Raw genomic sequence first — 14387 nt, forward strand, 5'->3', positions numbered from 1 at the left:
ATATTAAGTCTGTGGTACAAGAAAAATATGAATTCTTCGGCTAGAAATAATAAGAAAGTAATGCTGGATGTAGTGTTTCAGTAATTCTTTCACTCTCTCCAATTTTCTTCTGTTTAATTTTCTTACACCAAGAGGGTTTTTGTATCTTTTTCTTTGAAACCACATAACCGTTTACCCCAGTATCCTACAGATGAAACTCTTGAATACAACTCCCTTCAAAAGCTTGCATGTTTTCCCCCATTAAACATTGTTCTTAAGGAGCACTCATATGTTTTTTCCAAGTTCAGCAGTTGTTAACCTCTACATTACTCCTCCTGAGAGTCATTAGATGGAGCACTTTAAAGATTTATGCATCAGCATCACCATTCAGTAATGGCAAAGACTAATAATGTATTAACAAGTGAGACTGCATTCCCAATTAACTGGTGTGAGGAAAAGGGATATGGAAGTCATGAATTCCTGATGTTCAGGAATTGCTGTCTCTGAAAAGAGAGGCAAGCCGGCAGCTTTCTCTGCTTCCTTATCCTTGCTTAATTATCTTGCTGAACTTCTGTTGTTAGTGTGACAATGAGGAGATGTTGTAGAAATGTTCCTGGGGCTATTGCAGAACTAGTTGTTTGAAGATGGCAGCCTAATATCTCCATCCAAAGCACATTGGGCATGATGATGGCTATGTGCATTTTTTGAGGAGGGTGGTGTTGCCAAAGCAGAAAACAGGAGGAGCAGGGGAGAGAATCCACCATTGCCCGTGTTCTGCACAACATCTGAACACCTCAGGATTACGCTGTTGTTTGGAAGTACGTTCACTGGTTGACTTACATGTTAAATTGTAAAGCCATTATTTACTTTCAAGTGAGCATGATGAACATAAAGAGCTGAGACAAATCCAATCAAGAATCCTACTGCTTAGTAATTGAAGCAACTTCTGAATCACACTGTGCTTCTGTTAACTATCCAGTGATGTATGGAAATCAGCAGCATTAGCAGAGATCCAGGGAGGTCTGTGTGCATGCACAGGGAATGTCCATATGTGTTTGCTTCAGTTAGGGTTTTATTCCTTCAGGCAATAAGGGAAGTAGTCCCTCCCATCCCAGGGGAGCTGTTCATCCTTCATGATAGTGCAAACTGCAGAGCCCTTTTGTGCACACTTCAGATGCTCACCATTGCCAACAAATTGTTGTAGAACTGGGAGGCATCTTGAAGTGCAAGGCCCCTCCTTTTTCTTCTTGGATAAATCTCTCTTGTTTGAGCAATGCACACATTTTATGAATACAAAAGCCCTTTTTCTCTTTTTGTAATAACCTCACATTAACACATGCTCATGTGTCAAGAACTTTTTTTATCTAAGTAGATGCATGCCTTTGCACACTGTCACCCAGTGACTAAAACATCCCTCATTAGTGTTCTTGCATGTTGCTTTGGTTTAAAATGCTTAGTGCCTAGTAAACGTCTAGCTTTTCTGTTTCTGGAAGACTTTGAATTTCAGTTTCAGAGCCACACTATTTAAAGAAATGATAAATGAGTGCTTTAAAAAAGAATCAATTGTGATCACAATATAGTACAAAAACTTGTGTTTTAAATAAAATACCATAAAATCAATAAGGAAAACAATGATTAACTTGATAGTCCTTCAGTGTTTTACTACCTTGAATAGTATTTGCTACTGGGATAAGTAAGCAAGTATTTGATGTATAGAAGTTATCCAAATAACCAGACTGGTTTGAAACTGACCTGAGAGTTAATTGTACATGTGGTAAAGTAACATGCAAATTAAGTGCCTAGAGTAATTGAGCTTGTATTCTAGGCTTCAGCTAAGCATATAAAACTGGATTCATTGATTTTTCAAGAGTGCTTCATATCACACTTTTCAAGTGTTGCTACCTTTTTCTTTCTAATACTGGCATTTTTTTCTTTAGTCACCTTTCCGCACCTTACAGGTTCTGCTCCATCGTGGACTAGTCTCATGGACACAAGCAAACAGTGGGATTATTATTCGAGAAGAGATAAAGAGAGAGAACGCGAGAGGGATCGAGATAGAGAAAGGGATCGCGATCGTGACAGGGAGCGGGAGCGTACCCGAGAAAGAGAGCGAGAACGTGATCACAGTCCAACTCCTAGTGTGTTCAACAGGTGAGTTTAGGGTTAAAATCGAATGCTGCCCTATGGGAGTCTAGTGCCTGTACTAGAGGCATACTGAAACTAAGTATGCAGCTGTATATTCTTAGGGAACAAGGGGTGGGGCTTGCTTTTTCTCTCTCTTAGAACCATAGCCAGCTATTTCAAATGCAAACCAGAAGTATAAAAATAAAGGGTACATAACAAATGCTCTAAAGGCAACTTACACTGAGATGATTTTCATGCTAATTCATGAAAAGGAATCTGCTCTATGCTCATAATTTTTCAAGATATTAACCTGATGGGTTTGAGTCCCCTAAACATCATTTTATAGCTGAAGTTCCTACATTAACTGAATCCATTCTAAAACTGCTGCAGTTACTACTACTTTGTGGGTTGATTCGTTTAGGGATAAGAGTACTGAATTGCTGAAGAAGAATAAAGTTCTGTCCTTTTTTACAAAAAAAAATCTAGGATTAATGATTTTTGTACACAGTTGTATTGGACCTTCAAACTGTAATTACGTTTTTTAAAAAAGTTGCAGAACCAAACCGCTACCGTGATTAAAAAAAAAAATTATTAGAACAAAAAAGCTACACACATGCCATAATTCATAATGGAGCTTAGCCTCTGCTTGTTTCTTTTGCGCCACCGTATAGTGAGAAAGCCACTATGGTTTGTATCACACTGAGCGTGTGATGGTTGGCAACTCACTCCTTTAGCATGATCTAGAACACTGTTCTTCAACCTTGGGTCTCCAGATGTTGTTGGACTAGCTTAGCCAATGGTCAGGAATGATGAGAGTTGTAGTCCAACAACATCTGGGGAGCCAAAGTTGAAGAACTGGTCTAGAGAGCTCCTTTGCTGCATTTGTTTGTGCCGACTGTTGCCCTCCTAACAGCAGCCATTGCCTGGAGCAATCTATGTTGCTTGCTGTTGTTGAGTCATTTCTGAAAGTCGATAGTTTAAAAAGCAGTGTGCAGTGCAGTATGGGAGGCTGCTTGGGGGTGGGTGTTTGCTGCTGCTTGTACTGAAGGCCTCCCCCAAAACCATGAGCAGTCCTAGCAGACCCATTGTCTCATGCAAATGTTCAAACATGCAACTGCAGACACAAGGACTAAGAGTTCTGCAGGCGTGGAATGTTTCAACTCCCCTCTTTGCCTTGGTTACCAGTACACTGGCTGCAGTATTGTGTAAATGTTTACCCCTTCTGTATATGCATCAGTTAAGCTCCACATTTACTCTGCTCAGATCATTGTATGCCATTTTGACATGTAAATATCTAGATACTTCTTCTAATAATTTTGTTCTTAATGTTTCAAAATGTTTCACGCATTAGGTGTTAAATTGGGTTTTAAAAACATTACTGTAATTTCTCCATGTAGTTCAACAAAACAAGTCAGTATTATCTTGGTTAACACGTTTGGGTGGGAGATTAAAAATGTTAGAAGCATTAAAGAAATGCAAGACTTGAATTGAAGCATAAGAGGAAGATGTTATTTTGTTCATATAAAAGGCTTGTGTGTGCGTGTGGAGTTGTCCTATATTTTGTGTATGTTTTATGTTACAAATTGCAGGGTCAGTGTGTTAGAAGTTAAGATCAATTTAACATCTGTTTCTTAGGCAGCTTGATTGAAGGCCAGAAAAAGACTGGTCATTCAAGGGTGCTTGAACTGAACTTTAATGTTTTCCAGGCCTAGAGAAGCCTCTGTATTGCTGCCAGACTTATCAGTCAGGGAGGGGGAAGAGGAGGGTTTTTTTTATGTGACTAAATTATCCAACATCTGCAGTAAAGCTGCTGCCACATGGCTATGTGAGAAACCAAGAGGCCCTTAGCCTAGTAAAAACTTGATTAGGGGAGTAACAGAGACAGTGGGAGGTTTGAGAATTGCAGATCGCAGAGATATGGCAGTCTTGAACAAATTTTGCTTCACCATTTAATAGTCTTATTTTTCACAAAATTATTCAGTGTCTTATGAAAACTGTTGTAATAAATGGAGGCAAAAAAACCTTGCACACAGACGTTTAAAAGTTTTTTAAATGGGTAGCATGGCATCCTTGGTAGTGGTGGTGGTGGAGCAAGCACTGTTAATTTTCTTCTTTGTCATTAGTAGCGGATTCCAAAGGTAAGATGTACACTTACCAAGAAGTGTATTTGGGAATACAGAATATTTAATATTAATGATAAACATAATACTTTGAATCATCATTGGGAGTTTAACTGTTGTAAAGTGATTTGCCATTTGTTTTATCTATGTTTTGGTTAACTTTTGTTGCCTTGTATTTTAGCAAATTGAAGTTTACTGCAGTATGAAGAAACAGAACACATTCCTTGTCTTCTGTTCTTATTTTTCAATTGCTTATTAATGGAGTAGCAATCCATTTGGTCCTAAGTGCCCTGAAATTTTCAGGGAAGCCCATAAACAGTGTTCCCTTATTAAGAGGTAACTTAGTGACAGCCTCTTCTACTGTTAGCGGCTTGATTTTGTACATCAACAACATTGAAAGGCACGTAATTAAATCTGATTTGACTGATGCTGATGTTTTGATTCCTTAAGGTGTTTTCCACTGTTGGGGGCTGTGCACACTGGTAGTTTCACACTGTTATGTTACAAATTCCTATTAAATACTATCAGTGGAAAAATCTCTTCAAAATTGTGTTTTGCTAAATGTAGAAACCACATGGAGATCTCTGTATTTTGTATGTGTGTGGGAGGAGCCAAAGGTGATTGATGCTCCATCAACATTTGTTTGTGTATTCTTTTTATTTTTATTCTTTTCTTGCCAGTGATGAGGAGCGATATAGGTACAGAGAATATGCAGATAGAGGCTATGAGCGGCATAGAACAAGCAGAGAGAAAGAAGAGCGACACCGAGAAAGGAGACATCGAGAAAAGGAAGAAACGAGACACAAGTCATCACGAAGGTTGGCTCTTTAATAAGCTTTGAAGAGATATTACAGGACAGAAGAGAGATGATTGAAGAGTCACTGTCTTTTCATGTGTGGCTTTTTTTTACATTTATAAACGGAGCCAAAAGTAGACCATATACTAGTAGAGTATGACCGGTACATAAAATCAGTTCTAACCATAGGTGATGGATTATTAGGATTTTACAACCAATTTAAAGGTTTTATTTGATCCTCTGGATGTTAATGACAGCCTCTGCAGCTGAATGGCAGCCATAATCTTTTATTTCTCTGTCTGTCTCTCTGGGCAGCATAGAAGTTGGAACTGAACTGGGGCAGGGGGAAGAGAAGGTGATATTGCTGCTGCCAGCACCATAGGCAGTGACACAAGAGAGAGAGAAAGAGGGCTCAAACCTCCCAGGGGGCTGCCTGACAGTGCCAGTCTCTAACACTGGCTCTGGATTGAACAATTACGTTGATTTTAATGCTTGCACTTGCGTTGTGTGAGAAAGGAAACTAAAACGCAGGATTAGATTACTTGGAAGTTGCTCTTGGTCACCAAACACCTCTTCAAAGGATTGTTGTAAACCTATTTTAAGGCTGTCTATTAAAAGTTGTGTTTTCTGGACAGAATCCCATTAAAACAATCTCTGCTCTCATTGTCTGAAAACCTCTAGCCTCATAATTGCAGAGATTAATTTGATTATGTAAGGGCAAATATTTTCAGTGCTGTTCTAGGTGCTAAACAAGCCACCTACTCCTGCTCTGAAGCAAATATTGGCAGGTGAAACTATGGTGAATTTAATACTGGCAATGTTTTTCTTCACTCCTTTTTTGGTTTTAATTTGTCCATGTTTAAGGGGGAGAGCTATGTGATGACACTATCGCATGTTCTAAATAATTAGCTATATGATGTTGGAAGTTTAAGAAATAGCTTCATTCAGGGTGGACCTGAGTTTGAGACTCCCATTTAATAGTTTTTTCTCTCTTCTCTTAGTAACAGCAGGCGTCGCCATGACAGTGAAGAGGGAGACAGCCACAGGAGGCACAAACACAAAAAATCAAAAAAGAGCAAAGAAGGAAAAGAGACAGGTGGTGGTGAACCTGCCCCAGAACAGGAAAACACTGATGCTACCCCTGCAGAGTAGGCATGGGTGGCTTTTGCCTACTTGCTTATATTAGTGCCAGAAATAGATTGCTCTAAATCTAATTATTTTTCTGGGTCTTAACAAAAATTGCTCTTAATCTTGTTCTGTTAGTATAAAGCATAAGTTTAATTTGGATTTTTGAAAATAAAAAGTGAATTTTTCATGTTAAAAGTACATTGTTTTGTCTTGCCTACGAAGCTAGAAAGATAAGGAAAACACAGATGGTATACATGGCAAATTGTGCTTGGTTAGTGAGGAGGTCTTTTACACTGTTACACAAGCTCCATCCAAGTGCAGTGTGTAGATTTAATGCTGAATCTTTTCGAATAGTAAAGAAAGTGATACACCACAAACTGGAGATGTCCCATTTGATCAACATATACAGATCCTGATGGAAGGAACTGGAACCAGCATGTGTTTGGCTCTTCACATGCTTTTATGTAATGTTTTAAGTTTGAAAAACAAACAAAACTGCATATAATTACACCTGTTTTCTGTTTCTCTTGAATACACAATGTAAAATAAGTTTGAGTCTTGGCTACTGCTGTACAACACTAAGTAGCCTCAGTATGTGATGCTTCTCTGTCCTCTTGGATCTGTTGTAGGTGTCTACCTATGTGGTCTACCTAGCTCAGCTGTCCCAATTTCCACTAGTTTTCCTCTCAGCTTACTTGATCTAGATAATTTATTTTTCCCTTCTCTGCCTACCCCAGAATTTTGCTACACTTTGTCTTCTTTCATTATTATGTTGGTTCAGAACTGACCATAACAGAACATGGTGAGCAAAGCTAAATAAAATAAGCAGAACACTCAAATGAGATGATTCATACCAAGAATTAGAAGAACTGGGGAGAAATGTGTTTTTTCCGTGCTTTTTTAATGAAAATAACCTGGCTTTACAAATTACAATTACAGTTAATTTTAGTGGTAAAAATGAAATTCCATTCAGTTATTAGACACTAGGAAACAAAATATTGAAAAAAATTTCTGATTCATACTGACCACAAGAAGGGACTTCATATTAATCATCAGATTGTTTTCTATGTCCTGAATTGATACCGTCATCTCATAGAAAAGTATTGCAACAGTTATTCCATAGTTCTTATATTAGGTATTATTTAAAGTGGTTTTCCTTGTTTATAAACATATTTCTACTGCTGCTTTGATTAGATATAAAAATACAAACATATGAGACATAGTGCAGCAAAGATGTGTACCCTGACTTAGGATCTCAGTTGACTTTCATATTTTAAAACTGCATATTTCTCCAACACATATCACAGATTACTTTTTCTTAAGACCATCCTGTTTTTGTAATGCACATTTATACTTCACAACCTTTTCTTTTACAAGTACACAATTGACCAGAAACAGGCGTAAACTGATGTCCATATTAAGTGGCCGATTGTGTCAAATGATTTGTTGCTCTTCAGTTGAAATACATCTTCATAAAAAAGTGCCAGGCCAGGACACAATGGTGAGAGTAATTTTCCCTTTCAGTTCTTTTAGCATCCTTGCCAAACAGGCATGCGCCATTCCTGAGACATTCTTACCATTAACTGCAAGGAGAATGTCACCACACCTGGAAGAAAACAATGTAAAACTGGTTATTGGAACTTCAACTCCAAGGCAGAAACTTGAATATCCTATGCCATCCTCATATTTACCAGAAAGGTAGCAGTTTTGATGTAGAATCAGTCGGGTATTGATAATTAAGGAAGGAGAGGAACTGTTTGATAGTTGCTTCACATTTGTCTGACACTACTAGTGGCAAGTACAAAGCCAAGGACTTCATTAAAACACATACTGCAGACACACAATGCTTTCAGACTGTGTATCAGACATGCTTCTGGTGTGATGTGTTAAATTCTGTTAAGATGAGTACTCAGATCCTATCCCTGTTTTAATGGTTGCACTATAAGCAGAAGTTCTGCCACAACTGTACTCTGTGACTTTCCACTAAAAGGAGAAACCAGTTTGATTACTGCTCCTGATCGGAGTCATCAGGTGTTTGGAGTCTGCCCTTATAGTGTATGTGGCAGCTTTCAAGATAAGGGTGGTCTTGAATCAGTAATCCTGAGCCTCAAGTTCTGGTTTGATATGTTGCTCAACACACACAGTTGGACTTTGGGAGCTAATTCACACAAGTCAGGAGAGTAAAACACACTTGTGCAGGGTGTTACTGAGTTTTGAGCTCTTGCATACCATTACCACATGCAAAATGTGCCATGTACACAGGCACATGTACATGTAAAAGCCCTGCCTGTGTGAACCAACACAGAATGGGAGTGAAATGATCAGATAGACAGAGTGTATGTGCCTAGTCCCACATCGCATTCCCGCATGGAGAGCATGTGAGTTTTAAGAACCTTGTTGGATGGCAGTGATAATATCAAACTGATAGATGAACTAGCCCTTGGCTCTTGGAAACTTGATGTATTTGGATGGAAATGATTAGCTTATAAATAACCAATGTGATTTCATTACCTGATTCTTCCATCATTATATGCCGGTGTTCCTCCAATAATGGATTTGATAAAGAATGGTTGGTTCCCACTGTTTTGTTCATAACCCCCCATGATACTGAAGCCGAGACTTCCTGCTGTATTTCTTCGTAATACAATTTCTTTGCAGCTGTATAAATACCTGGGGAAAATCATTCTACTTAATGGTCTGTTGTACAATTAAATCAAAATTATTGATGATACTCTGCTCATTAGCTTTGTGGCGTAACAGACTTTATATATACTGGATCTATATAGTTTGTACAAACTGCCAGTTTCTGTTTGGATGTTTTACACACATTTAGCAGTGTTGTACAGACTTGGTTGAAGTTTTAAATGAAACTTCACACTTGGTAGCTGTACAGAGAAGCAAATGTTGAGGGAAACCTTTATCCCTGTACACTCACGGTATGGTTAGTGGCGATGGCTACTAAGAGAACCTTCATTTGGCAATTAGAGAAAATTTGAGCTGTTTCCTAAACGTAACCTATTTGCGCTGTGTTCAGAGGGGGGATGGGTATATAATATGGGTTACTTTAATATAAGCAGGCTTTGGCAACATTAATAGAAGAGCCATGTATCTTGTTCCTACTGCAAGCATGTTCCAAAGCACAATTAAATTACAAACACAGATTTTTCAAAAGTTGAGAGTTAATCTGTTTTGCCATTCCTGATTTTGAATATGATAATTTAAAAACCAATTACATTTGGTACTAATGAGTTGCATTGAGCCATAAATACTTCTTAAGAGTTTTCCTGAAAAACAGTTTTCTTACCTGTCTAAAAACCAGTTCAGATTATAAGTTTGATTAGAGTAGTGTCTTTCAAGTCATATAGAACACCTTTTTTCTACTTGAAGAAGGGCTCTATGCAACTTGGAAGCCTGCAGTCCTATTCTGTCCCCCCAATTGGTCCAATAAAAAAACTTCCCCGTCACATTTATTTGTATCAGAGACCAATTTGGCAACCACATTTTTAGTGTCTCTGTTGCAAGTGCTGAGGAAAAAATGTTTTTAAATTGTGAGGAGGGATTTAAAAATAATTCTTTAAAAATGATTTCTATTTTTTTCAGGAATAGGTTTTTGCTGTGTTCATGGTTTTTATAGTTCATGGTTTTATCTGTTAGATGAGACCTTTGGGAACTACAAATACTCACCTGCTGGCAAGATACAGGGTACAGTGTTTGTGAAACAGCTGACTGCTAATATGAAAAGCAGGTGCCTCCTGGCCCTTCTGCACATGGATAGCTCTATTGCTTTGCCATCTGTGTGGGGCTTTTAGCATCCTCAATCCCATTTTTCATAAAAGCATAAACCTACTAAATTTAACACGCCTTTCCAAGGTCATGACCAAATGTTACCAGAATTTAGCCACTGTTAATAGCTGTTCACTAACATAATCTACATTCAGTTAAGCAGGTTAGGTGTTTCTTTCACGCTACTTAGCACATTTATACAGCACATTTCATATGTTTAAAACACCTGCCTATGAGGAGAAGCAAGTGCTTTTTGGATTACAGATCATGCTCTGAAAGGCCCACCTTTCCTAATGGTTGCCCAGAAAATGGAAATGAACTGCCTTCAAGTCCATCCTGACTTATGGCAACCCTATGAATAGGGGTTTCATGGTAAGCGGTATTCAGAGGGGGTTTACCACTGCCTTCCTCTGAGGCTGAGAGGCAGGGACTGGCCCAAGGTCACCCAGTGAGCTTCATGGCTGTGTGGGGATTCGAACCCTGGTCTCCCAGGTTGTAGTCTGACCACTACACCACACTGGCTCTCGGTTGCACAGAAGAGAGAACTAATGTAGCTCTGCTGGAACACATGCATTGTAGACAAGCTGCCCCAGGTTCAATTGCTGGCCTCTCCAGGTAGGATGCGAAAGACTCCCATGTGAAACCATGGGAATGGCTGCCAATCAGTGTACAGTACTGCACTGAGCTGCGTGGAGCAGTGCTATGACTTGGGATAAGGCAGCTTTCTGTGTGTCTAATTTTGACATCACAGCATGTTACATTAAATACAAAGTTAACTTGAGTTTCCACAGTGCAACGTTTGAGCACCCAGCAAACATGTAAGCTAGTATCACTATATATTTTTAGGATTTTATTCTGATTGTTGTCTAGTATGTGATTTGATCTTTTGTAAATTGTATGAAAATACAGGGTTAAATTCAAACTTGAATGAGCAAGACTTTCAAGAATACAGCTCTGATAACTTCATAATACCTGGCTTTTTGAAAAGAACTGAGCAAGTTAAGAGTGCAACCCCTGGCCAAAGTAATCACATACACACAAATTCCAGTGTGTGATTTGACCTCCATGTGATGCAGGTAGGTGGCTCAACCAAAATTTTATTACAAGGAAAGCAGGCAGGGACTTGCCAGTCAGCACTACTTTTATTTTCCTAATAAAAGCTGGTGGTGGCCTGGTTAACCAACAAAATGAGATGTAGCAAAGATGAGGGAGGGGAGGGAAAATGTTCTGTGTTTTTGTTACAGATCAGAATTGCAACCACAAAACTAATTTTATTCCTTCCTGTATGCACTTAAGGATATGTGTAAATCTACAGTAGGACTCCACTCATACAGCAGGTTAGGGACCAGACCTCTGCCGAAAAGCGAAAACCGCCGAAAAGTGGAACATCGATCAGGTGCAGCTCGGGCAGGTCCAGCTGACCGCTTGGCCCCTGAAGCTGATTGATGTTCCACTTTTCTGTGATTTTTTGGTGAGAGCCTGTGGTGCGATCAGCTGTAGCGCGGGTAGCCTCAGTCCCTGCGCTACAGCTGATAGCATCACCCTCTCTGCTTGCTTGCCCTCATTATGGTGGGGGAGTAGTGCTCCCTTTCTGCCACAGATCGCAAGGAGGGAGCTGCTGGCCCGCCCGCACCTGCTCACTCGCCCTCTGCCGGCTCCCTGGCTCGTCCTCCCCCTAGACTGCTCGCCCTCCCCCCTGCCTGCTGGCTCGCTTGCTCACTCGCCCTCCGCTGGCTCCCTTGCTTGTCCTCCCCCCGCCCACCCACTTGCTTGCCCTCCGTTGCCTCCCTCGCTCATCCCCCCCTCACTCACACGCCCTCCCCCCTGCTTGCTCACTTACCCTCTGCCGGTTCCCTCATTTATCCCCCCCTCGGCCGCTCGCCCTCCCCCTGCATGCTTGCTCGCTCACTTGCCCTCTACTGCCTCCCTCGACAATAAAATGGCACCCGACGCCCTTCTCGGACTCAGCTGCTGAGTGCATCATCAGAGCTTGGAAACGTTCCTTTTTTGAACTACAACTCCCATCAGCCCAACTGTAGTGTAAAAAAGGAACGTTTCCAAGCTCTGACGACGCGTTCAGCAGCTGAGTCCAAGAAGGGCGTCGGGCACCATCAATTTGTGCACTCAGCATCACTGTATTCTGGCAATTTTCCACCGTAAAAATGAAACAAGCGCCGAACAAATGCAACATGGATACAGTTCTTAATCACTGCATTAGCGAAGCGCCAAGAAGCAAAGCACTGGAAAGCAGAGCCCTACTGTATTAAGAGAAATTGCCTGAAACAGCACATTTTTTTAAAAAAAGTTGATTGCCTCTAACATGTTGCGTTTATTTCATTTGGCCCTTCTTATTTCTCAGACCATTTATAATTACTTCGTAAACTGCTCTTTGTCCATGGGATAGAGTGGGATACAAATCTAATAAATGGGATTTGATAGATAAGTCTAAGCAAATAACACAGCAAGCAACATAAATGTATCAGGCCCCAAAAACCTCCCTTGTTGAGCAGTGGATTCACATAAAACATGTAGGGTTCACAATGTTGCTGAATTTGTATTTCCTCATTTGTAATTATGAACCTTGGCAAGCCTTATGGCCCTAGCTTGGATTTTAAGCTGACATGGAGAAGAAGTGAAGTCCTTATACCTGAATCCCTTGCTGCAGCAACGACAGCCGTGAGAAGGAGGAGGTCAACTATGGTTCATTATATGTTTCTGTGGTGACTGTTGGTGCCAAACTTAACACTACACACAAAAAAGGACTAGCAGCATTGTCTTTTCAAAATCAGCCAAGGAACAAAATCAAGGTACAGACAAACAGAGCCCATGGCCCTCTGCTTGTCACAGCAAAGACAGAAGAAGCCAAAGAGGGAAAAAATTGCTTTTCCGTCTGGAAAGTGCCACTGCAGTGGTTACATGCTTGCATGGTTTCATGACGGCCATTTCTCTGAGACTGAATTTCTAAATTGGTCTTTGGTGAGTCATTGTAGATGCTCTGGTAGTGCATGAGTAACAACTCCCTGTCCTCCCTGTAGTATGGATAAAATAAATGCTGTTATGAAACAGATAAATTTGAGCAAGCACACCTATCAGAACAAGGGTCTGAGCCTTTCTGGGAACTGGATGGAGGAAACGACTACCAAACGCAGAGAAACCCAGATCTCATTTGTTACTGAAAATACATGCATGTTTTTAAATACCAATTTCAGGTGGGCAGTTATTTATACATGGCATAGATAAAGATCCATTATCTATGTATGACAGTCATCTCCAAAATTTTGCTGTTCTGTTACTGGCAAGATGTGAGGTAGATCCTTACTGTTCTCTTTGCAGTGCTTGAATGTCAGGCAGAACAAGCCTCATGAAGTACGATTGCTTGCCCTGCCCATTCCTCCATTCAGTTGCTACAACCCATTTGCCCCATGACAGCTCAAACCTTCCCAGTGCTACATTTCTTTGCTAGTGCAACCTCGGCATCTGCACCAAAGGATGGGGCTGCTTGCTATGGCTCTACCTAGGCTGATGTGGGAGGTGTCACTGATAACTTTGCTTCCCTTCCATAATGTGTTATGATTTCCTCTTCACTTTCAGCAGCCTCCTGCACTCCTGCTCTTCCACGCTCCTCTCCCCCTTCTTGGCTTCCCTCCTCCTCTTCATTCCTGTTCAGCCCTTTGCTCGCTTCTCCTCCCTCAACGCTCTCTTCTTTTTGCATTGGTTTGTTATTTTAAAGAAGCTGTACACTGTTTTAAGTATGGCTTCAGAAATGCAATTAAAACCTTTTTAAAAACACGGTATTCACCAATGACTTCTGGATTTAAAGTGATAAGCCTGAAGTGTACACCTTTCAGGATAGTTATTTTCCCTCCTGCTCTCCAAGACCATTTACGAACTGCAGGAAGGTTTTTGGAAAATATCCTAGAGGCCCATCTGACCCGTCTTTAAGAACTGCTGGGCAGTTGCCCTTACCAGTACCAAATGGGAACTCTGGTACTGAAAGGTTACATTCTCAGACAAGGGGGAAATGAGTTAATGTGTATTAATGTGATGCATGTTCTGGTAAGAGGACCTGCTAAAGAGCTTCCAGATGTGGTGTGCGGAGCTCAGCGAGTCAAATACTGAGAAACAGGATGAAAAGGATAACTCCCTTAGTTAAGATTAAAGTATCTGTATCTGATAACCTGTTCTCTTAAGCAAGTAAATCTGTATTTTGACTCCTGGATGCCTGACCAAACAGGCAAGTACTAATTAAGCAGCACACCTCTGTTCCCATCAGCGATTTGTTCCTATGAGTGAACAGTGTTAAGTTGCTTCTCCTACTGACCCTCCCCCACCTCCTTAATCTGAATTTAAGTAGACCAACGTACCAGTACAGCATACTAATCCCTTTTGGCGTTCATATACACTGTGGCCCTTTTCTGTGAGTGGTGCTGCAGCTGGAGATATGATTACAATGAATT

General features: G+C 40.4%; 2 protein-coding genes across 24 annotated transcripts in view; one reads left to right on the plus strand and one right to left on the minus strand.

Moving 5' to 3' along the window:
• The window catches only part of FIP1L1 (factor interacting with PAPOLA and CPSF1), a 45486-nt gene extending 39144 nt beyond the window's left edge, over positions 1-6342 (plus strand). For 5 of the 6 annotated variants that reach the window (XM_061583251.1, XM_061583249.1, XM_061583246.1 and 2 more), the window contains 3 exons: positions 1917-2130; positions 4904-5041; positions 6021-6342. In XM_061583251.1, the coding sequence (XP_061439235.1) occupies positions 1917-2130; positions 4904-5041; positions 6021-6171 (503 nt within the window). In that variant the 3' untranslated portion in view covers positions 6172-6342. The remainder of the gene's footprint in view (positions 1-1916; positions 2131-4903; positions 5042-6020) is intronic. The other variant, XM_061583248.1, reaches the window with a different exon arrangement.
• Positions 6343-14387, minus strand: part of LNX1 (ligand of numb-protein X 1) — a 197879-nt gene continuing 189834 nt past the window's right edge. For 14 of the 18 annotated variants that reach the window (XM_061583228.1, XM_061583239.1, XM_061583240.1 and 11 more), the window contains 2 exons: positions 8659-8817; positions 6344-7753 (listed from right to left, as the gene is read on the minus strand). In XM_061583228.1, the coding sequence (XP_061439212.1) occupies positions 7618-7753; positions 8659-8817 (295 nt within the window). In that variant the 3' untranslated portion in view covers positions 6344-7617. Of the gene's footprint in view, positions 7754-8658; positions 8818-14387 lie in introns of all 18 variants that reach the window. The other 4 variants (XM_061583243.1, XM_061583244.1, XM_061583242.1 and 1 more) reach the window with 3 other exon arrangements.

Source organism: Rhineura floridana, chromosome 9, assembly GCF_030035675.1.
Source record: "Rhineura floridana isolate rRhiFlo1 chromosome 9, rRhiFlo1.hap2, whole genome shotgun sequence".
In the NCBI taxonomy this organism is placed as follows: Eukaryota; Metazoa; Chordata; class Lepidosauria; order Squamata; family Rhineuridae; genus Rhineura; species Rhineura floridana.